Consider the following 24,291-nt stretch of genomic DNA (forward strand, 5'->3'; position numbering starts at 1 on the left):
AACCCATCCAATTTACGAACAGTAACTGTATCACGTAAAAAACTTGACTTTCTCAAAGATATGTAATATCGGCTCATCACTATCGTGATCATTGCGATCAGAGACGTTGAATATATATTACGAGATATATATGCATGTGACTTCGAGAACAAGTCGTCTTTGCACTTGAAATCCCTTCAAAGTTGTCGATCGAGCTTACGTCAGCTCGGTGAGCCGAAGCTTCAAATGTAATAGCTCGAGATGTGTTTATGCACGTATATAATGTGTGCGCGCACACACCAGCTTCTCGACTTGCCAGAATCAGAGAGAGAGAGAGAGAGAGAGAGAGAGAGAGCTTTATTTTAAGAGATGAAAAGAAAGAGGAAAATATTCGACACCTGTTTGGTAGTATGCCGAAAAATCGAGTCTTTTAGCCACATATATACGTATTATATACGGCTTCTTTTTCTTTCTTTTTGGAAAATACAGAGGAGAGAGATCTATTTTAAATATATGATCATCTAGTGGAGTTATATGGTGTTTTGCACACTGTCTGTCTACATGTGTGTGAGTTAACGATATTTGTTTTTTCTACTACGTTTTTTTTCTCATTCTTTCTCTCTCTCTCTCTCTCTCTCTTTCTCTCTCTTCGAACTCGTTCAAAAAAAAAAAAAAAAACAAACGCCAACGGTATTACGTCGAAACACATTACTTTGGGCCACGCACGCAAAAGCTCGTGAAATAATACTCGCGCAAAAGCTCGGTCAAAAAAAGCCATGCGTGTTTTCTGCGATGTTCATATATTATGCACGATGCGTGCGTATATTACTTAGGTATAATAATATGCTATATATAAAATCGCTCGACTACGACGACGACGCGACGTCGCGATTATTCGCTCGGTGGTTCCCACTGCACCGACGACGATTCCATGGCCCAAAGCCAAAAATGCGAGATGAGAGAGAGAGAGAGAGAGAGAGACTCTGATTTTGCGCGCATACTGCGCGAGCTTGTAAAACTTATAATAATACTATACATGACTAAGACCTACAAACATTTGAGCGTCGAGCTAGTGCGAGTGAAATAATAAAAAAAATAAATAAAAAGAAGAATCAAAATTGATATTTAGCAGCTCTAGACGAGCGAGAAAAAGAAAGAGAGATAACGGTTTAACGACGACAAGTGTGTTATGTCCGGCATTAAAAATCGCGAAGCTCGTAATTTTCGATTTCATCGCCTCGAATAATACGGAATTTTTTTAACAACGAATTGGTATCTGATTTTTAATTCGAGAAGCTCTCAGCTTTTGAGAAAAACGTCCATCACTAATCCCGAATCGTCAACTTTTGCATCCAGGCAGAAAAAAAAATAAGAATAACAAGTGTTATGAGTGGTCGGTGGGCTCGAAAACGATTGGGCGAAAGCCGTAGGCTACGAGAAAGGGAGCTTTTATATGTGTACATACGAGCGAGTGCGGTATCCGGCGACGTGTGCCATACTGCCTCTCTCTCTCTCTCTCTCTCGCATGTAAAAGTGTGTGTATGTAGCTGTGCCTTGCTTGTGTATGCGCGCGCGCAGGACCGTCAAAAATAGAACATGCGAATCTTGCTTTGCTTTGCGGCAGCGACAGCGGGGTCGACGTTATCGTCACTTCTCGTACCCACTTGCACACGCCGCGCGAATACGTATAGTATTTCGCACGGATTGCAGCGCTGATTATTTTATACGTACGTGTACTTCGAGGCTTCGCGGCTATTTTCGCGATGTTTTTTCCTCGCGCTCGAAAAATGTTACGATTTCGAAGCTATTTCGAAGCCTGCGAGAAATTCGATGCATTCGATACATAATCGGCTACTATATGTAATCGCGAGTCGATGGGTTCACGCGACTAACGTAATGATAATAATAACAGCTATATTCAACGAATAGTTGGCTTTGTCTCACCTGTTGCGCTCGATGCCACCGCCGCGAGAAGCCGAGAATATACCTTGTGCGTAACGTGTCGCCCGCGCGAGATCGCATCAATTGGATCCGAATCAAGAGTTCGTCTAGGTGCTGAGGGGGGGTTTCGTATGCATTGGAAGGTCCCACAAAAAACGAAGTGTATTTCTACGTATTTTGACCCGCTGAATCCGAATTTTCAACTCTCACCTCGCTCGGATGGTCGAGTAATTTGTGATAAACAAATTAATTGTTTATAAGGCTATAACTCCTAAACTATTGAATTTTTACCAAAACAATTTCATTTTATTGTACACAAAAAGACAAAACTTTCCTTTTTTCATTCGTCTTGATACGATCAGTAGAACCGGAGATATTATTAGTGAAAAATGGTGGTAGATGAACGATATACGGACGCGGCAGTCCGAGCTCTACGCATTGACCTTATGCAATATCGTCATTTTTTACTATTTTAACGATATCATCGGTTCGTAGTAAGACGAATAAAAAAAGGAAATTTTTGTCTTTTTGTGTACAATAAAATGAAATTGTTTTGGTAAAAATTCAATAGTTTAGGAGTTATATCCGTATAAACAATTAATTAAAACTGAGCGAGGTGAGAGTTGAACATTCGGATTCAGCGGGTCAAAATACGTAGAAATACACTTCGTTTTTTGTGGGACGACGATAATACATCGCTAATGTAATGTATATAACTTGGAACCCTCGAACGAGCTTTCTCAATTGATTTTATGTACAATTAAAAAAGAATCGACGGTCGTATCAAGTGCCCATTTCAGGGATAGATACGCGTGCCGTTCGACGCGATTTATGTTCAATTTGAAAATATAGCGTATCATAGACTCGTAACTCGTATCATGTAGTCTCGCGCGCGTCAACGAGAGTAAGGAGTAGAAGGGGGACAGGGGAGACATTTAAAAAACTTTACGACCCTTCTTAATACACATGTTTATATCGTACGGTAGCAGCCGCGTATACGATCGCAATGTTTTTTAAATATATGCGCGGTGCATGTGTGCGTGCAGCTACGCTACACCATGTGCGAGTCGTGTGCGCTATTATAATTATTATTGGGACCCACTCGGTGTGGGTGCGGGTGCGCCGGGCGAGCCGATCAGGCACGTATACAGTATATTATTACGAGGCACGAGGCTCGAAAAACAGCTGCGGGGGAGGAGTCATAATTCTCGCTCGGCTCCGCGCACGCATTACTCCATATATTCACTTTTCATCTCCGACTATATTATACCGAAGACGACGATGCTCGCTCGTGTGCTTTTTCTGCGCTCGCTCTCGGCTTGGTGGTGGTGGTGGTGGTGGTGGTGGTGCGATATGTATAAATATAGAGTAATGCAATACCAATGTGACTGACTGTGTGTCTCACACACACACGCATACACTGACTCACATTTATATGTATACAGAGGCACAGAGAGAGAGACGAAATTTCACGTTGTATTTGTATACCTATATACACGCGCGCACACACAGACGGCATACGCAGTAGTCGGTCTTAGAAAACCGACGAAGTAGGGGCGGCTCGATATAGCTATATGTAGGCCCGACGACGCGTACCGGACTACCACTTGGCCACCGGCCCTCGTTCGGTTCACTTGTAGGATTTTCGGCAATACATAAGATCGCGGCGGCGCACACGACGCATCGGCGCAGAGGTGCAGCAGCAGCAGCAGCAGCAGCAGACGAAAAGAAACCAATCGATAAAAAAAAAAAGAAAGAAAAAATATAACAACCATTTTTTAGTGAAGCTTTTGTTGTTGTTGTTATTGTTCTTGTTATCCGGTGGTTGTTGTTTTCTACGTATATAGTTGCTTGGACGATCAGCGATAATTTGAACGATCTCATCTTTCCTACCCTCTTGGTGACAATATAATAAAAAATAGATGAATTGTGAGGTGCAACAACGCGAGTCCTGCAAAGATATGCAGCAGTCGTATCTGCTGCCAAGCCGGCGTTATGAGAGCAGCAGCAGCACCGAGTTCAATCGCAATAATTGCATCAATCGAAGAATCGGTAAGTGTCCACAGCTACAAGAGCTTTTTTTATCGCTATTATAATTTCAATGCGTAATATGCAATAATCGTCGTGAAAAAGTCTTGCTTTACATCAAAATCGTCGTCATCTCGTTTGCAATTATCCATTGGCCCCTGAAACCCACCTCAGCCTCCTGTTGATCGTAAGGAGGTTAGATTATTTTGCCATTATTATAATGTGTCACGCGTCCTCTCGCGGATCGTCGTTTCTTTTTTTTCCCCATTTTTCTCCTCTCGGCGAAGCTTTCGTCGCGAGCGCGCAAGCACGTTGCAAAATATTGAGTAATGTAATACGTGCAAAAGTCACGCAGGAAATTTCTTGATTGAGATTCTATCTCGAGACGAGAAAAGAAAGTATACGTCGAAGTAAAAAAAAAGAAACAGCGAAAAAGAAAAAAAAATTGTTGCAGTAAGTACACGCGTAAATACGTACATGCGTACGCCCAAGTAAAGGAAGGAAAAAGTGTGTGTGTGCGAACGAAACGAGGCGCGATTCCTCCTCGTCCGGGAGGCCACAAATAGGATTTTACGTGCCGCGAAAAAAGAAAGAGCAGCAGCGGTAGCGGTGGCTTTACCCCGACGCATTTCCACGTAGATCTTAAATAGACAATCTTGTTTTTTCATCTCTGCGGGGCCCGCAGCGGTGTGCGAATAACTCGGTCGATCTTCTATCCCTCTCTCTCTCTCTCTTTATCACTCTCATGGCAAAGGTCTCAACTTACGTTGAAAATTAAAATCCAAGAAAAGTCATCTTCGTATCTCGAATCGTACATTCTATTTAATTAAAAAGATGATCTTACAAGAATCACTGCAGGGAAAAGCATGCTTGCTATATATCATCATTGTAGCGCGCGTGGAAAAACACCTTGCCCGCTAACAACAAGTTGCGCGAATGTGTGTCTGTGTCGGGGCGCCTTTGCAAAATCTATATAGATCGGCTCTGGCTCGGCTTACGCGAGAGAAAAGCTCGCCGCTCGGCTAAAAGCTCTCTTTCTCTCTCCGTCTCTCTCTTTCCTCGGCGCATGCCGAGAGCCATTCAACTCCCCGCACTGCTGCCGCTGCAGAGGCGGTCGCCGCTGAGCATAGCATATATTTCTCTCTCTCTCTCTCCCTCAGAGAGAGAGAGAGTCAGCAGCAAAGCGCACGAGAGTATCGCTATTTTTGGGCTTCGCTAAAAGAGGAACGCGACTCGAGCAGCAGCACATCGTCGAGGTGGTATTATATACTTTCGAGAGTTGCTCTGTACGTGTGTTACTTCTCTCTATCTCTCTCTCTCTCTTTCGCTAAACACACCGGCGACTTGTCTGTCTGTCTGTCTATCTCTGCCGCTGCTGCGAGTTGGACGTGACGAGTTACATAATTAATTTTTTTTTTCTTAACTTCTCTTTCGTTTTCCGCTCTTAGATTAACTTCTATTTGATGTATACACACTCGAAGAGAGAGAGAGAAACTATGAAGAGTAAGTTTGGCTTGACGACGTATTTATGATTTAAATTTAGATGGATGTATGGTGGAATCGATCGATGTTAGGTCAACATCCATCCCACGCGCGAAAGAGACAGAGAAAATTAGATTAAATCGCTGTCAAATCAAGTACATGTTATATAAATATGAAGATTTATAGACCAAAGATAGAGAGATGCTGCTAATTCATTCGATGAAATTGGATTTCTCTGGATTCGAGCCAAAATCGAAAGATTAGTTGCCAAATTTTGCTCGTCGATATATACGAAATTTCTGCATGCACAAAAACCACCTTGCGCGACCGCGAGCCGCGAGACTCGCTGCAAAATCGGTAAAATATCGAAAGCTCAAGCTCGTATCGAGATTATTCAAAACCATTACCAAAGGGAGCACTTGAAAATATCGACGTAAATATCAAACGAACGTCTGATTCTTGTTCCAGACTACAGCAGCGTGAGCTCGGAGCAGCAGTATCGTCACTCGACCTCCGACGGGGCGAGCGAGTGCGGCAGCGACAACAGCTCCAACGCCAGCGACTGCTGTCCCGACGAACTGTTCAATCTGACGCAGTTGGCCGAGGTGTGCGCGGCCGCCGGCACACTCGTCCATCCGCTGGTCAGCAGGTTCGAGCGTTATCAACATCATCATCATCATAATAATGCCCAGCAGCAGCAGCAAAACGAATCTGCGGCCGGTGGGAGCTTTAAGTTGGAGCCGGAATTCATTAAGGTGAGTTGAGGATCTTCATCTGATTCGGGAAAAATCGTCAACGTTTATTTATTATTATTATTTATTTATTTATTTATTTTTTTTTCATAGATCGAAGAGCCATCACGAGTAAATGACTGCTCGAACAGTAACAGCAACAGCAGCAGTACTAGCAGCAGTTCGGAAACTCCCAAAGAGTCCGACGGTCCTTTGACCAGTAACCAGCAACAACAAATCGACAATAGTAACGGCAATGGCCAGCAAGCGGAGGAGGAGCACGAGTGCCCGGACTGCTCGAAAAAGTACTCGACCTCGTCGAATCTGGCCAGACACCGGCAGACCCATCGCTCGCCGGGCGACAAGAAGGCCAAGCGCTGCCCCCACTGCGACAAGATCTACGTGAGCATACCGGCCTACAGCATGCACGTACGCACGCACAATCAGGGCTGCGAGTGCAAGTTCTGCGGCAAGCGTTTCTCCAGGCCGTGGCTGCTGCAGGGACACATACGCACTCACACGGGTAAGCGAGCAACGGAAATATAATAAACAATACCGAGTAAATAAAAATGTGCAGCGACCAAACTCTCATTTTCCTGTTATAATAGGTGAAAAGCCGTTCAAATGCAACGTCTGCAGCAAGGCCTTCGCCGACAAGTCGAATCTGCGCGCCCACGTGCAGACCCACTCGAATCTCAAGCCGCACGTGTGCTCGCGCTGCAACAAGGCCTTCGCCCTCAAGTCCTATCTCTACAAGCACGAGGAGTCGTCCTGCATGAGATCGCAGAGGCGAGACTCGCCGAGGTTAGCCTCGTCGTCGTCGTCGTCGTCGCCGTCCACTTCTTCCACCGCCACGAGTACGATACCATCGACGACGACGACGACGAGCAGCGGTAAAAATGGCCAACCTACTAGTGTCATCGTACAGAGGCCGAGTTTCGACGACGATTCGATAACGAGAGCAAAAAAGGACAACAACGCCATGGTCATAAGGACGTCTGTGATATCGCCCAATCCCGAGCATCATTTGACCTGCAACAATAATAACAACATTAGTAACAATAACAATAACAACAGCAAAAAGGTGCTGCAGCCTTTTGATCTCAGCGATCCCAACAGGGTGTCTGCTTTCTCGAGACCGCAGAGCTTTACCATGAATCTCAGCATTGCCTGATTTCCTACTAAGCTGCCATTTATACCTGAATATCATATTCTTTTTTTTTTCTTTATTTAAACTTGGACTTTGGGGAAAGAATGTTTTTTTCATTGTAAATAAGCGCATGGATAATTACTTGTTACTGTTATTATAATTATCACTGTCTCAAAAAGTGCCTTCCTCTCATCGGTACACTCACTGAAAAGTGCAATTGAATTTGTCTAAATTTTTACGTATATTATATTTATTTATTATATAGCGTTAAGATATATTCCAAATAAGTAAGTTAGACAGCCGGAGGTGTGGTCGTGTAATCTTGCCAACTTTCGCGTGTTTAATGCACTTCGGCAATTGAGTACCTTGAAATTGCAATATTGAAGGTGAAAATTAAAACTTTCAATCAAATTTTCATGAATTTTCTGTGGTTACTCATGTATTTTTGAGAATAATTTCAGATAATAAAATTGCAAGTATTAATTTTCACCAGTTGAGCTTTCAGCTCTAACGGTGCCTTCTGAAATACGTAAGCAACCCCTAGAAATTATCCATAAGTTAATCTACGTTTAATCGTCAATTTGTACATATCACTTAGTTCATAAGACTCAGCTGTTTAACGGGGGTGAATTCCCACTGTGCAGCAAATCATACAGCTCGACAAAGCCAATGATAACGTATATTTATAATAAGTAACTAACGGAGCTTTTGCGGCTCGTTGCCCATTTATCGAGCAGCTACACAAGGCCGTACATTGCAACAATTTGTTTTAAAGTTTCTTCCTTTTTTTTTCTTCTTTTAATTTTTTTTTCCTCTTTTTACTTTTAATTGTACGACGACGGTGGTTGGGCGTGTCATCGCGCATCGCCTTCAACAGCGAGTGTATAAACTAGTCAAACTTGTTTTTCTCCGATTTTGTTTTTTCTCTGTCGATATTTCACGGGAAAGTTTGACTCTTGCCAAAATTTGGTTTCTACGATCGAGTGACAATATGGCTTGATTGTAGAAGTATAGAAATCATAATTTATATTAGATGATAGGATTAATGTTTATAAGTTTGTGAGGTACGTCGAATATTGAGTTCACTATCGTTTAAGTAAATTTTTGATAGTTAAGCTTTATTGTATTTAGTTAACTTTAATGTTTTTTTCTCTGGATTCATGCGTAGAAGTCCGATCGATGATGTTAGATTTATGTAACAAAAAAATTGATTATTCAAAAAAAAAAAAAAAAAAAAAAAAAAAANGTTTAAAAAAAAAAAAAAAAAAGAAAAAAAATGACGAAACATATGAATTGTACGACAAGTTAATTATTGCGTGAATGTTTCTATAATTTTTGTATCCTTTGCATAAGCCAAGTCAAATAGCATTCCTGTTGATATGAAAACGTATGATATGAAAAAAATATACAATATAATCCATCGAAAATCCGAGTTTGACTTCAAAGTGGCGTGTGAATCGAACTGAAATTCATTTGTGTTCTTATATAGGTACCAACATTTTGTTATATTGAATCAATTGTTATATAAATAAAATACAAAAATTAATACTCGAAATTCGAATTATTTATTTCCCATATTTGAAAATTGTCATTACACGCAGCTGCAGGTTTGAACCTATGTTAGTACATACATATGCAGAAGAGCAAGTAAGAAAATTTGTACGTAGCGTACCTTGCAGTGCGCCGCACGTCGCCCTAACTCAATCTAATTTTGGACTTCTCGAACGCACACACACACACACACACACACACACACACACACACACACATACTGGCCTCATGCTGCACACGCTGCAAAAGCAAAAGCAAACGAACGAGCGGGGCATTTCTGTGATTTCAAGCCTTTCATTACTTACCTTGCTGCTGGTCTTAAGGAGAGAGAGCGAATTTAAATAGAAACGGGCGTAAATAAACATTTCACGGAATTGCAAATGCACAGTAGAGAGAGAGAGAGAGAGAGAGAGAGAGAGCTCGGGGCATTTTTCTGTTTTTGTACAACCTTATACTGCGAGAAAAAAAATATTTTTCGGTTTTTTAAAGAAATGTATTTATTCAATTGATATCTAGTTAATCCCAAGGAGATGTTTGTTTCAGTGTCACCTGCGCATGTCGTACAGCTTTGTAAAAGCAAAAGAGATTTCGGTAATTTCAAGCTCTTTTCATTATACTACGTTTTCGCTGAGTTAAAGGAGAGAGAGAGAGAACGTGCATTCGAATCGACAAAGGCGTAAATAGACCTTTCAGAGAATCGCAAAAGCGGAAGCACATCGAGCTATATACAACAAATACAAATGTAAATTTTATTATGAAAGAAAATTACTGGAATACGCATAAGCGATAAAAATTAGTAGATTTTCTTACAAGGGGGAGAAATGAAACTTCCGCATGCACGTGATAATGGCGCCGAGGCGAAGCCGAGGCGTCATATCACGTGTATGAGGGTGTTTCATTTTTCACCCGTGTAAGAAATAGTATTTTTTTCCATCCCCGCGCAAAAGTTTTCATAAAATTATCCAAATAGATTCAAAATAAAAAAATTAATTCAAGTTTTCAATGCCCATACGGACTTGCATTTGTTTTTTCTTTCGCATCGAGGTCTTGATTTGTCATCTGATTGTGCAGAAAACAAAGCGGTTATGGTTATTATTGACTTTTACATAAAATCAGTAATATGCGATGCGAATTCTTTTCCTTCACTTTTAGCATTGTGAGCGTAGCGAGTCATACTAAACTTTAAAATACGACTCTGTAATTACGATTCGAATTTTGATGCTCGCCCCGACATTAGCATCACGAGCGAAGCGAGTGATGCTGGTCGGGGGGGCGAGCATCAATAACTTTAATATAAAAAACACTTTTTCATTTTGACTTGTGTGTAACAAGTTACACACAACATTCTTTCTCGTCCGTAGACATACCATCATGCGCGAATGATATTTCAGGACTCTGCATAATTTTAACCACGTAATTAGTACATCTCTACGTATTGATGTGCCCGCGACAAATTGTAGGCTAAGTAATACGGGCGATAAAATTATTATCAATATTAAGTTGCTAGGCTGAGCTAGCCACAGCAACCACTGCATCTGTCGAACACGCAGAAGTGGGCAAAAGTACTTCTTTTTCTAGGCTACGCGTACGGCGAAAGTAAATACTTTTGCCGGAAGGATGGAAAAATATCGTACCAGCTTGCAACAATGAAATAGAATATTTCACCCCCTAGGGGCAAAATATACTATTACCTAATTAAATTAATTTACAGTTATAATGAACATCGTTTGTTTAAATCAAATTCTAACTAATTTTTTTATAATTTTTTTTTTATACTTTGCCAGCTAGGTGCTACCGCACCTCTTGATGTATAAATTACGTATTACAGTAAATAATTCATTATTGACTAATTAATTAAGTCAGGATAAAGGAAAACTTTGACATTGTCAAGATGGAAATTAATATAATTATTTGAATTTAACAAAACATTCGTGAATTTCAGTATGTAATTACTTCTAATCGACTAAATATTTATTAATACAAAATGTATCGATTTTTATTTTTTCGCTTTACGATCTTTCCGACCAAAATGCTCATCACGCCGTGAAAAGTGATGTCACGGATGGTCAATCACACACACTTATACTCTCGCCGAACTGGTTCGTCTTATAGCATACGAATTGTTCCAATGGGTCATGATTAGATACATAATATGTGGTATTATCGCAGCATTAACAGAGGCAGTGATGCAACAATGAGAATAATAATAATGACTCCTTTCTTGTGTGTAAGGCAATAATTGGGCCATCCTAGTGCGGGCGAAAGGGAAACAGTAGAGCATAAAACATACGAAGAGAGAGAGAGAGAGAGATATCCGGACCGAAAAGATCGAGCCTTGGATTCGATACGGCTCGGCTATTTCGATGGTGGCGCGGCTTCAAATGTCTTAGATGTGGTTTTATAGCGTTGCGTCCTATATGGGTGCAGTGCAGCACGTTTGGACACTGAATCTGCTCTATACGAGATTTACATCGGACCGATTTCATTGCGGGCTATGGATCAAAGCAAAAAGCATTCGAAGCTTCGAAATTGAATTCGAGTGTCCCGATGATCGTTGATTACAAGTGGGTCCAAATTAAATATTCTAATCTCGCATCAAGAGGCAGCTGTGAGATCAAAGGCTGCTCCATTTTATTTTTCGTTCATTTATGTATCAGCTATATTGACACATTACAAGCATGTCAAAGTTCATGCAGGGGTCAAAGAGTTTTAATATACCATGCGAATCTCTGCCTGCGTTTATGCTGATTATGTAAAGCTCTTCCTTTCCCGCAAAAAGCAGGAAAAAACTCCCAGCAAGCTTATCCCTTGTACACACAAACTGTCCAGCCATAAAATTGTATCCGATTAAACGCAGACGTCCGCATGGCCATGCCGTAACATTACATAAAAGCTCCCTTCGATAAATATACGAGTGTACGGATTGCGCCTGCTGCAGCGCTAATGCACAGACGCCGATGCAGTAACGGGCGGCTTATAAACGCGTATAAGTCGCTGCCGCTGCGCTCCTCGCAACGTCTCTATGGCTATTTCGACTATAAATAAAATTGCGATCGCGCGCGCGATTTTATAAAAGTCTCGGTGCATAGGTGTACGTATTATACGGACGGGAAGCTCTCCATAAGACATTAAGACAACGACGATGATCGTCTGGCGCGACGGCCAGCGTGTGCAATACTAAAAAGCCTACGCGTATTTTCACGGGTGGGGGATCTCGCGAATAAAATTTATAAAGGCCTACCATATACAAGTGTGTATCCGTGTGTGTGTGTGTGTGTGTGTGTGTGTGTGTGTGTGTGTGTGTGTGTATAAGGAGTGTATCGGCTGACTCGCGGCCTGTGTATAATGCATACTGCGTTGCGTCCCCCGCGCCTCGTTGTTGCAAGCCGCGAACGCGCACGGGAGGAGAGACCGCCAAGCGGACCGCGCACACGGATTACTCGCTCGCGCGAGCTCGCCAGCGAAGGAAAGAAACTTGTTGCGTTTGTTCTCTCGCGCTCTCTTGTATTTTAGATATAAATCAAGACGGTCAGTTCGGCTCTACGAGCGAGGGAAAGCGTCGTCGCGCAGCCATGCGTCTCGTTTTTCTCGGCCTGCTGCTGCTCGTGCTCGCCTGCTGCTCGACCCACGGCCAAGCTCAGCGCTATCATGTGAGTTTTTTTAATAAATATATTTTCATACTTAGGGCCATTCGTTTTATTACGTCTTTCTCGTGACTTTTTGTTTTATTTTTGACGCGGTCCGCAGCGCGAGATCGGTATATATTTTGGTGAACCGACGCAGCACACTCACACGCCTCCACGTCCATTACAAATTCGTCTGCTAGAATCGCGCACTGGACGTAATTATTGCACCGTGTGTTCGCTGCTGCAGTTACACCAGAAGAAAGTAAAAGTAGAAAAAAAAGAGAAACATTTTTCTTCTTACGTGCGTGAGAAAAGTGCACGAACGCAGTGACTGACACACAATGACGATTCATGGAACGAATAGATTAAACTATAATTGTAACAATGGATCGCGCGTGGACGTCACTTCTTCAATGACATTAAAATCATTTTTTAATACGCATAACACGCATCGCGTTGTTGGAACGCAAAAATCTTTACTATGCAAGAAGACGTCTTGAAAATGTGTACTCGCATCGAGAATATAGAGCCACGACACAAATTTTAAACACGGAAAACGGATTAAATTACTTGATTGATGCTGACACCTCCGAAAAAAAAGCTTTGGCGCTTCCCGCCTCGTGACACACTCTATATTATTATAATACTTCGCACTCGTTTCGCGCTCATCGTTTTACTCGTCTACATAAAATACCACTTCTGTTTGTTTATTTTGTCTCCTTCAAAATCCGCAAAAATATAGATGAATAATACCATTAAATCAAAGATGCTGTGTGTGTACATATGCAAAATCGCGCAAAGTGCTCTTTCCACGAAATGCTCGTGTATCTTTTTGCGCGCATTTGCCGCGCGAGACTTTGAAGTTCAGCATCGGGCTGAAAGACGCATAGCAGCGCAGCATCGATCAAGCCCGTAAAACGTATCGCGGCACGGATGTGCGTTTCACTCCTCGCGATGATTTCCCCCTTTTTCCGCCTGTATGTGTGTAACGAGAGCTGCCTCCGGCTAACAGCTGCAGCAGCACAACTTAATTCGCATTTACGATGATAGCTGACATACAGATATATAACGTAAACGGCAGTGCTATTCCTCGGACAGCGCAGACCGCGTGCGGCGTGATTAACGCTCGCGATGATATAGAATTGCTTTTTTTTTATTCTTTTCCGAGTCAAGGCAGCAGCGGCAGCGTTCCAGCTCATTTTATAATATATTATTATATTGCACCGTGGAAGCGTGTACTTATGTGTAACACATTCACTCGGCGAGACCCGCATATATTGTTATTCTTTTTTTTTTTCTTATAATATTTGCTATGGAACGCGCAAAATATTATGATGTAATAAAAAAAAAGAAAGAAAAAATGCATGTCGGCGTATTTCGCGCATGGATTTTGTAATTGCCGCGAGTCATAATTACGTAATTGATCGTTAACATTGAGCGAAAACACACGGAGAAAGATATATATTTTTTTTATAATTTGCTTTCATGCTCTCTTGATATAGGAAAAGACACGCTTCGATCGCTCGGTAAGCAGCGATCAGCTTCAACGGAAGCACAATAGACACCTGGAGATCAATAAGAAGCAGAGGACCATCACCGATCCGGCAACCGTAAGTGTCATCCATTATATTGTGATGTGCATTTTTAAATGAGTGATTATTCTCACGATAAATTGGTCGTTGTTTTTTGTTCTTTTCCCTCGCAGCAATTCACGGCTTACAAAGACTCTCATCTTAATGTCTGCTACTTGGAAAAGTTACAAGCCAATGAACTCGATGATGCAAAGCTGTGGATCGATATTATTCGTGGCCATAAAAAAGTCGTGTTCGCGACCAATCGTCCGTTGAAAAAGATAGAGGTAATTAGCGAATGATTATTTTCTATCTTAAATAAACATGTTACATGATTTATTATTGTTTGTTACACGAGACTGTATGAAGGTCACTTATCGATTCGCTTGAATTCGTCACAATCTTGTAGCATTACTTTCTAATGTATTTATCTAATGTTTGGTTCATAGGCATGGCATCTAGCTGGTCAAAAAATCGTCGACTTCTGCAAAGGCACGTCAATGTTCCTGTTGCAAGAGTCCATGCCGACTCGCTACGAGGATCCCGCGTTCAATCAGATACTCGAGGAAAAAATCACCATCGTGAAGAAAGCACCCCACGATGAAAGAGTCAAGCGCGAGGCCAAGGCGCGATTCCGCGGACAGACTCAGACTCAGTACATGAATCTCGGCGGCGATGGTCAAAATGAAGGCAGAGCAGAGGCCGAAGCGACTCTTCAGTCGTCCCATGCCGTTGTCAGTGAGTGCGTTAGACATTATAGTTTTCTTTATTAGCTATCAAATTATTAAGAAAAAAATGTACACTATGGAAGAATTGCGAATTTAATCATTTGTCTTCATTTCTTTAGCCGGAAGTAGCGGAATGGGTCAGGCGCAGAGCATGTCTTCCGGCTCCGACGGATGCGAGGGTTGCTTAGGAGTCAGTGGAACGTATCAAGGTTTTCCAACAGGTGTGGAGAATTAACCGATATCGCTTTTAAAGCTTTACACGCAGAGCATTTATTTAATCATTTGATGTGCGCTTGACTTGTTTCGACCAAGTTTACTAATGAGGCAGATGCAACAAGTAAAAACAAAAAAAAAAAACAAAAACAAATAAATAAAAGCGTATGGCAGATCTAGTATTGTATTGGCGCACGTTACTAATAGCAAATGTTATGTTTTGTGCAACAACAATTTTACACGTTTTTAACAAAAAAAAATAAAACGATAAAATTGAATATCTTTTTTGCATACTTTTTTCTTTTCTCACCTTTACACACGTACAGTCCTTTAATTCAGGTCTTAGGATGTACTATTTTATTTTTGAAGCACTTAGCAACCGAATTTATCTTAATCTCGTTAAGTGAGTGCAATTTCGAAATTATGTCAGTATACGCTGACGATAACTTAAAAAAAAATTAGGCCCAGCTGGAACGGTTACTGGAGGTAATCAGCAAACAGTGAGTCAGGGAAAAGTAGACGGTGGTGCTGGAACGGGAGTTGGAAGCGTTCCTGGAACTTACCCTGGTAGTACAGGGATAAATCAAGGAGGACAAACAAATCAAGGGGGTGGTACGACCCTATCAACAGGAAGCCAACCTAGAACTGATCCAAATGCAAATCGTCCTGGAATACAGATTCAGGGACAACCGGGTAGTCAAGTACCAGGTAATCAACCAGGTAATGACGATAAAAATACGTATTGGTGGTGGTGACAAGTATTTTATTAAATTGGACTATAAATTTGTATTAGGTCTTTATTATCCCCAAAATATTTATCCAAATGTATTATTACCTGGACAAAATCAAGGTGTAAATAGTTATGTACCAGGTAATAAGTTATTCAAATGTTTGAATAACTTTTATTAAAAAAGTTTATTTTAACAGGAACAATACCAGGAACACAGATTGTGAATGGTCAACAACCAGGTACAACCGTAATGTATCCAGGTACTCAAATGGTAGGATATCCAAGTACTCAAACTGGAGGAAATGTAGGGCAGCAGCTACCAAATGGAATGGTATATCCACCTACTCAACAAGTGGTAGGAGGTAACACACAAGTATCCACTGGTACAAGAGTAATCGGACAACAACCAGGTACTCAAATCGGAAATACAGGACAGTTGACTTATGGAACATGGCCTTATCCTGGTTTTCAACCAGCAGGAGGTGGAGTTGCGCAATATCCCGCAGGTGTGAATTACCCCAACACTCAGATTACAGGTGGAACAAGAGTGCAAGGATATCCCGGCGCTCAAACTAGCGGCGGTGGAACTACTATGACGATGTATCCGAGTACACAAGTAGTTGGCGGAGGTTCGCAAACGCCTGGCTTTGTAGGAAATGTGGGATATCCAGGAATGCAACAACCGGTACAACAGCCTACGGGAGTTTTTACTTATCCCCCTGGAACACAGTTTGTTCAGGGAGGTTCGAATATTCCACAGCAAAATGTAATCGGAACTTCCCCCGGTGGTGCTACGAATATTGCACCAGGTAAATATTATAATTCATCCATCGGATTGTATACAACATCAATTGTATCTGATCTAATAATAGTAATTGGTTAATTTCACACAGGTTATCAAACGGGTGGATCTCAAATACCTGGAACATCATACCCTGAATCGTATCCTGGAATTCAACAATCTAATGGACAAAGTAATTGACCAAAAAAAGTTATAGTGAAGTTTTTCGTAAATTTATATAAACTTCCTTGCAGTTCCACAAATGCCGGCTGGAAATTATCCAGTGTCTCAACCTGGAACTCAAATATCAGGTGGTGTTTCTGTTGGACAATATCCAATTTACGGGTACCCTGCATATCAAACCCCGAATGGTAAGTATTCCTGCAATTCATCTTTCGGCAGTTACAAGATCTCTAATTTATTGAGATGCACTGCTCGAAAAATTTTCTTTAAAATTAATGTAAAAGTAGAGGAAGTTTTTCCCCACGTGCATATGAATTCAATTTCATGTCAGATCATTCAAATTTAAAGATTTTTTCATGAATAATTTCACTTCTATGTAAAATTCATTTTGATTAAATTAGATTCATTGAGGCAAAGAAAAAAAACTTTATCCACATGTAGATTAACTTTGATTTAGTTATTTACAATATTCTATATTTCACATGAAAAGGGCCAATTAAATTGAAATGCTTACAGGCATTTGATAGCTGTACTAAGAAATTAATTGAAAACATTTATACAATTATTTCACTGTTTTACTTGCGGATTTGCAGATAATTTTACTCGACATCTAGTGATAGAGACTGGTTAATATTACGAAGTTAATTTATACTTTTACTTAAACCATTATTTTCACTTAGTCACTTGAAGATTTACATATAAAGGCACTCGCCATCTTCTGGTAGAGACTGACTTAAATTGTGAAATTTTTTAAAGTTTTTGATAAAATAACGCAAAAAGTAAATCGGCAGTGAAATATTAATTTTCGATGAAAACGCGCGTTTCAATTTTAGTATAGGAAAGAAATTTATTTTCCATTTTTGCATTAAAATTAATGCTTTTTTTACTCTTTTTGTTTAAAAAACAAATCAGTAAAAGTACGTCAATAAAATTCAATTATATTAATTATACTACAAATATTGTAAGGGGCTACAGGAACAGGAAGAACAACTACAGGTACCAATGTAGTTACAAATACAATTGGTAATATTTACTTTCAATACATGTAATATGATTAATAAGTAATTAGTTTATAATATTTATTCAAACGTAAGGTGGTACTGGTTCACAATTTGGCAACGATCAAAAACCTGTCATGCGAGGTGATATTCCTGGAACTAGTATTTATACAGATGGATCAAGTACTACGGGTGGAGACGTACCTGTAATTGTACCAGGTTCGTTGTATTAAACAAAGAAATTAATCTTCTTCCATTAGTATGCAGATGATAAATTATCTTGAATTTTTATTAGGTAACATGTTTCCTAGCAGTAATACTGGATCACAACCCAGTGGTGGTTACTATCCAGGAACGACGGGTACAACTGGTGGAACGGTATTAGTACCAGGCCAAGGAACTGGCAACATTTACACGGGCACTGCAGGTACGGTTGGAGGAACGGTAGTTTCACCTGGAAGTGGGACCGTCCAAATTCCAAGTCAAGGTTCAGGCACAGGAAGCTATTATCCGGGAACTACCGGCACATCTGGTGGAACAGTATTAAGACCAGGTCAAGTTCCAGGGACGGGGAATATTTATCCAGGCACAGTCGGAGGCACAGTAACGATGCCAGGTCAAGCTCCAGGAAATATGTATCCAGGAACTACAGGCATAGTCGGAGGAACGATATTAATGCCTGGTCAAATGCCAGGTAATATGTATCCAGGAACAACTGGCACGGTTGGAGGAACAGCATTAATGCCTGGTCAAATGCCAGGAAATGTATACCCAGGAACCACTGGTACAGTCGGAGGAACAGTATTAATGCCAGGTCAAGTACCAGGAGGAATATATCCAGGAACCACTGGCACCGTAGGAGGAACAGTATTAGTTCCAGGTCAATTTCCAAATAATGGAAATATGTATCCAACTAATACTGGTACCGTTGGTGGAACAGTGTATATACCAGGTCAAGGTTCTAATACTGGAACCATTAACACTGGTATAACAGGCACAGTCGGAGGAAGCGTTTATATACCTGGTCAAGTTCCGGGCTCTGGAAATGTAGGTCAACCTTTGGTTCCTGGAGGATATCCAGGAATAACTGGTACAGTAGGTGGAACCGTTGTCACACCTGGAGGTGGAACAGCTCTGCAGCCAGGTCAAGGTACAACCACGGGTGGAGTTGTTCCTGGCACCGCAGGTACAGTCGCAGGAACCACAGGTCAAGGAACTGTACAACAAGGATCTGGCGCAGGGGTCGACGACGATGGAGATTCGCAAGCCATCAGCTCGGTCAAGCAAGGCCCTGGAGGAACCACGGCAAGTGCATCGGCCGAAGGAAGACACGGCAGCGGCAGTGCAAAGTCACAAGTCAGTGGAACCTATAACGGTGGTGGTTCGTTTTCTGCGCAAGCGGGTACAAGCGACGATCACAAAAGTGCTCAAACGCAGGTAAATATTATTATTATATTCACTTTACATTATTTTTTACTTATAATTGTCCTTGACTCTTTATTTTTCAATCAGATAAGCGGCGGCAAAGAGGGAGCCAAGAGCAGCGCTCAAGGCAGCGGAGGTCTCGGTAAAAGCCAAGTACAAGTCGAGCTCGATTCCGAATCCGGATCAACGTCGACCAACGCCCAGAGCAGCGGTCTGAATCACGGCACCAATTCTCAGGTCCAAGCTTCCTCCAAGGGCGGAATGGCCGACGCTCAGGCCAACGGTGAGGGACAAACCTCGAGTCAAGCTCAGATAGGTTTTCAACCCTACAACAGCAACAAAAATGAGAAACCCGAGCGTCGGGACAAACCCTTCAAAGGAGGCGGTACTGCGTCGGCTCAAAGCGGCGCCTTCAGGGGACAGTCTCAATCGCAGCTTCAGGGCTCCTTCCAGTACGGAATAACGTACACCGGCGCGGCTCAAGCCAACTCCGGTTCGGGTTCTGCTTCCCTGAGAAAACCCTTCAATTTCAGCACACCTGATCCCGATCTCTTCAAACCTTACAAGCTGGAGGACAATCAGGACGGCAAAAAATCGGCGGAAGCTCCGAAAGAGAAGATGCGAGCCTCCGGCACGAAGCAGACGGTGATATCGATCAAGAAGAATAATAAAAACGCGCCGAATTACGAGACGACCAACGAGGACGATTTCGAGGAGGAGTACGAGGACGAGGGGTCGTACAGCGACTTCGTGTCGATAACACCTAAACCCCGTGTGTCATCGACATCGGCTCGGCCTACCTCGGAGCCGAAACACACGATGCACGTGATAACCGACGGAGAGTACGACGTTAAGATCAGAAGAACTAGCGGCAAAGAATCGAATAAAACTGCTACAACTGCTCGTGGTGCCGCGCCGACTGGAAGAATCAAATCATCGGAAGCCACGAAAAATATCACGGAAAAACTGAAGCCGACGAACAATCGCACCCAGGAAAGCAGCAGAGCTTCGTCCGACACGAAATCACTGCGTACCGAGCGCATAGGTGGCATTTACAAGATGAAAGCGGCTCCCGCCTCCGTGGCAGACAACCTCAGCAAAGAGGAAACAGGCCCGAAAGCCAGCTACGTATCGGTCACCAACAGTGTGGCCGGTAAAATCGACGACAGGGACACGGACAAAAAGTACGAGCATCGATACTACACCAAGAGCTCGACCTGCGGATACTTCAGCTTCTCTTGCAACGTCGTCTACGGCAATCACGGGGCGCGAAAGATCTGCAAGCCCAAGCTGCCGACTTACGAGGACGGCACACCGAAGTGCACTTAGACGCAGCTCTAGTTTAAAATTTTTTATAAGATTTACGATATATGCCTTTCGCACGATACTTAAAATAACGCGTAAAGCAAGAGTAGTAACTAATTGATACCTCGAATCATTAAATCGAGACATATTAGACTGAAAATTCTTAGATACTTAAACTTTTATTTATTTCAATGTTGAACGATGCATTATTAATATATATACGTACACTGCCATATTTTCAGAGACTGCAAAATAACGAAGGTAAATTACAGACTGTTATTATGACTAGTGGCAATTACTGTTTTGCCAGGGTCTGCTTTTACGATTATATCACCGAAATTATGTTTAGCATTCCAATGTGTAGCATTATTTTTAATGAACCAAAACCTTTTGTATGGTAATTTTTTCAATAAATCATCAATAATAATCAATGTCGTATGAGGTCCTTTTTATTTATATATTTCAACAACATCACTTAGAATGTACTAGTTATTATCAAATTTTCATCATACAATATACAATACTGATAACATTAACAGCTTAACTAGAAATATTGACAGATAAAGTTCAAATCACATGAATATTTTAGTTAGCCATTTAAATGCATCTCTCAGGACTTGACTTCTCGTATATGCAAGACTATATTTTCTGTAACGGTAGTCTGTCTATATTTATACTGTTACATCATCTTAAAATTATACTTTTTCAAAAACAACAACTTTTGAGGAATAAATATTATTATAAAATGATATAAAAGTTTTGAAATTATTGCCACAAATAGATTAGAATATAGTATATAAATTATGACTGATGATCGGGTTAAACTTATTATAATAATTAAAATATTGCATGAGACGCCGCTTCGTAATTTTTATACACATTAATCGAATATATTTACACGCATGTAAAAATTATTCAGCAGCAGTTAAAAATAAATGAGGCTTTAGTTACATCATTTCTTTTCTCATTTTCCTAATGAGAGGCTTAGGTTCATTGAGGTAATGTATGTAAAGCACCTATTTAATTATCTAACTTACAGCTTTTAAACGTTATTACTTTAATATAATACATTGAAGTCTCTTTTTCAAATTAAATGGGTAATGTAAAAAAATAAATATGAACATTCATGTTACCGTGGAAAAATATGATAAATAACTTCATGTTCAGTACAAGATTCGGCAAGAAATTAAAGTTACAAAAAAAAATACCACAATATCCTTATAGGTTTATCTGTAAGTAAATGCAATAAAATAAACTAAAAATCACATGATAATGCTGCTAGTGTCATAAACAGCACGATATCGTTAATTAAATTAAAATATGAACTATTTTCGTAACTTTTACCCGAGCATTGGTATCAAACATTAATGTATATTTACAGGAACGTGATTCATAAATTCAGTCATTAGTCATCCTCGCCGCTACCTACATCAACTTTTTCTAAATCTTTCCTTTCGTCGTCGGTGCATTCCCGGCACTTTTCTTCATCGATTATTTCTGCAACGACATCGGGTGCACGGTTCTCGTTATGACTGTAAGCAAATTAAATGAATTAAGTTCATAATTAAGTTAACTATTCCGTCTCATTGAAATCTTGCAAGCATTATACGCACATTCTTCTAACTTCGTCTAATTTCTCGCGGGTGTCGTCGAGTTCGTCCTGGAGATTCTCGTTCGTCCTCTTCAATCTGCGAATAGTCAGGTTGGCCGCGTCGACCTCTTCCAGAGCAGTTGTCAGTTCTTTTTTCAGCTCGTCGACTCTTTTTCTTATTCTCTTGACTTCGACCTCGTACTGTTCGGACCGACGAGTCGAGTGAGACAATTCCGTCGTCTTTTCAGCGAGCAGTTTTTTCAGCTTGGCAACCGACTGCTTCAAATCCGACAGCTCGCGATTCGTTTCGAGTAACTCGACCTGCAATTGCTTGGTTGATTCGGGAGAATCGAGGCAGCCCGACTTGGGTCTGGTTGACTTTCTTGACGACGAAAGAGGCGAATCCAGGGGACGTTCCTTGATTTCTCGCAGTTCGTTGCGCAGTTGTTTGTTTTCTCGTTCGAGTAAGATTTTTTCTGTCTCCAAACGTTCGCGCTCACCCCATTCGGCGGCATTTTCGGCTTGTAATCGTTCAAGCTGGAATTACAAAAATGCGATAAGTAAAAATTGTTTTAATTTGAATAAAAAAACTGGAAATTACTTACTTCTAATCGAAGCTCTGCCAATCTGGAATTTTGACCTTCCTTGTTAATAGTTTCGTCAGCCAAATCAGATTGCAATTCACCTCGGAAATTTTCGCTTTTAATTTCTAATAATTCTCTCATGACGTCCGTTCGACTTTCTTTTAATTCTTCACAAGCCTTTTTCAATTTCTTGATTTCGCTGTTTAATTTTTCAACTTTTCTAAGTAGGATTTCTTTCTCTCTAAAAATTAAAACATAATAACATTATAATTTTTGTTACAAGATAAATTACACTTATTGAAAATAATTACTCTTTTTCCTCAGTTATTGTTAGGCCAGCTTCATCTAATTTTGTAGTAAGTACACTAATTTTTTGCAGCAGAGACTCATCGTTTGGACCTAATCTTAACATTCGTTTTTCTGAATCAGTTAATGAATTTTCCTTGCTACTAGTATCTATTACTCGCTTGGGTACAGCTCCTTGAGAAATATAATCTTCTATATCTTTATCAATGAAATCTCTACCATCTGTGCTACTTTTTGGACTTTTGCAGTTATCACCTTCTTTTTTCAGTGATGTTGGTGTTATCTTTCCTGACCCATCACCATTACTATAAGTTGGCATCAATTCACTGTGTAAAACTATGTTCTTTATTTGAGAATTTGTTTCGATAACAGAATTTTCAAAGTGACCAGAATCATTCATTAAACGTTGTAGCCTAGCTACTTCTTTTTTGAGAATACTGTTCTGAGCTAATAACTCCTGACATTCTTCTTTGTATAATTTAGAATCCTTAGTAGCATATTCTAGATTTATTCTTACTGCTTTTAATTCTCTTTTAAATTGATTTCTTTCATCTCTCACGTCTTCCCATTTCTTCTTCCAGTTAGAAGTACATTCAGACCACCATCGCATAGTTTTTTCCATCTGAACACATCTTGCTTTAGTCTCTTCCAGTTCTTTCATGATTAGAGCCTAAAGCATTTTACGTTCATAACATTGATATAAAGTAATTAACGTACTTTAAAAGCTACAAACCTGTTTTTTATCCCAATCACTTTCATTTTTCTGTGAATTACTACTGTGTTCAGTAGAAGAGTGCTTATGCTCTCTGGTGTGTTTTCTACTGGATGTGCTACTGACTGATGATGATTGAGCCATGGTGCATTAAGATTGATCTGTGTTTTGTTCGAGAATGACAAAAATGAAATTAAAAGTTTAGTTTTGGGCAAATAATACGTCTTAAACTTACTAGTCAATTCGACTCAATGAATGGCAACTGCCTGTGAAATTTACGTCGACTACATGGACTAGTTATTTGTTATGATGATTTTGTACCATGTGTCAAACGAGGAGACCAAAATAAACTTTACCGTACGAAATACGAGTACATTGTGTGAGATCGATCATATCTGATAATCATAAGCATTAGCATCAGCGAAGTCATTGACCGACATCGTATGCGAATTTCGTCACATTCGAAAACATTGATGTCAAGTGAAAAGCCGGTGAATTCTTCGTCCAAACAGCATTTATCGCACGCATAATTGATAACAATCAACGACACTACATTGTTTTCACGATTTTATCACAAAAATTGACGTGAACTATTTGCTTCGACATGTTAATGCACAGCGTACTTGACTTCAATGCTCTTTGGTTATAACAGAGGGATGTACATGTAACCTTTTAC

General features: G+C 40.7%; 3 protein-coding genes across 4 annotated transcripts; 2 read left to right on the plus strand and 1 right to left on the minus strand.

Moving 5' to 3' along the window:
• The first annotated feature begins 3,512 nt into the window (after window positions 1-3,512).
• LOC106656962 (protein escargot-like) lies at window positions 3,513-8,857 on the plus strand. The gene is made up of 4 exons (XM_014378181.2): window positions 3,513-3,972; window positions 5,899-6,185; window positions 6,276-6,684; window positions 6,770-8,857. The coding sequence occupies exons 1-4, from the start codon at window positions 3,843-3,845 to the stop codon at window positions 7,333-7,335; spliced, it is 1,392 nt and encodes a 463-aa protein (XP_014233667.1). The 5' UTR covers window positions 3,513-3,842; the 3' UTR covers window positions 7,336-8,857.
• Window positions 8,858-12,151: 3,294 nt separating this feature from the next.
• LOC106656851 (mucin-19) lies at window positions 12,152-20,748 on the plus strand. The gene is made up of 14 exons (XM_023458790.1): window positions 12,152-12,512; window positions 13,991-14,098; window positions 14,194-14,346; window positions 14,509-14,797; window positions 14,907-15,020; window positions 15,463-15,720; window positions 15,794-15,871; window positions 15,928-16,539; window positions 16,624-16,704; window positions 16,766-16,882; window positions 17,661-17,717; window positions 17,789-17,911; window positions 17,988-19,129; window positions 19,205-20,748. Exons 1-14 carry the CDS (start codon window positions 12,435-12,437, stop codon window positions 20,444-20,446), a joined length of 4,452 nt encoding a protein of 1,483 aa, XP_023314558.1. The 5' UTR covers window positions 12,152-12,434; the 3' UTR covers window positions 20,447-20,748.
• Window positions 20,749-21,343: 595 nt separating this feature from the next.
• LOC106656961 (coiled-coil domain-containing protein 102A) lies at window positions 21,344-24,260 on the minus strand. 2 transcript variants are annotated; one of them, XM_014378180.2, is made up of 6 exons: window positions 23,972-24,260; window positions 23,637-23,776; window positions 22,909-23,573; window positions 22,619-22,838; window positions 22,036-22,550; window positions 21,344-21,954 (listed from the first exon to the last, which is right to left on the minus strand). In XM_014378180.2, exons 2-6 carry the CDS (start codon window positions 23,757-23,759, stop codon window positions 21,828-21,830), a joined length of 1,650 nt encoding a protein of 549 aa, XP_014233666.1. In that variant the 5' UTR covers window positions 23,760-23,776; window positions 23,972-24,260; the 3' UTR covers window positions 21,344-21,827. The 2 variants fall into 2 exon arrangements, with proteins under 2 accessions (XP_014233666.1, XP_014233665.1); XM_014378179.2 differs by lacking the exon at window positions 23,972-24,260 and adding an exon at window positions 23,851-23,965.
• Between the last annotated feature and the right edge of the window lie 31 nt (window positions 24,261-24,291).

This window comes from Trichogramma pretiosum, unplaced genomic scaffold (assembly GCF_000599845.2).
Source record: "Trichogramma pretiosum strain Unisexual culture from Peru unplaced genomic scaffold, Tpre_2.0 scaffold106, whole genome shotgun sequence".
Classification (NCBI taxonomy): Eukaryota; Metazoa; Arthropoda; class Insecta; order Hymenoptera; family Trichogrammatidae; genus Trichogramma; species Trichogramma pretiosum.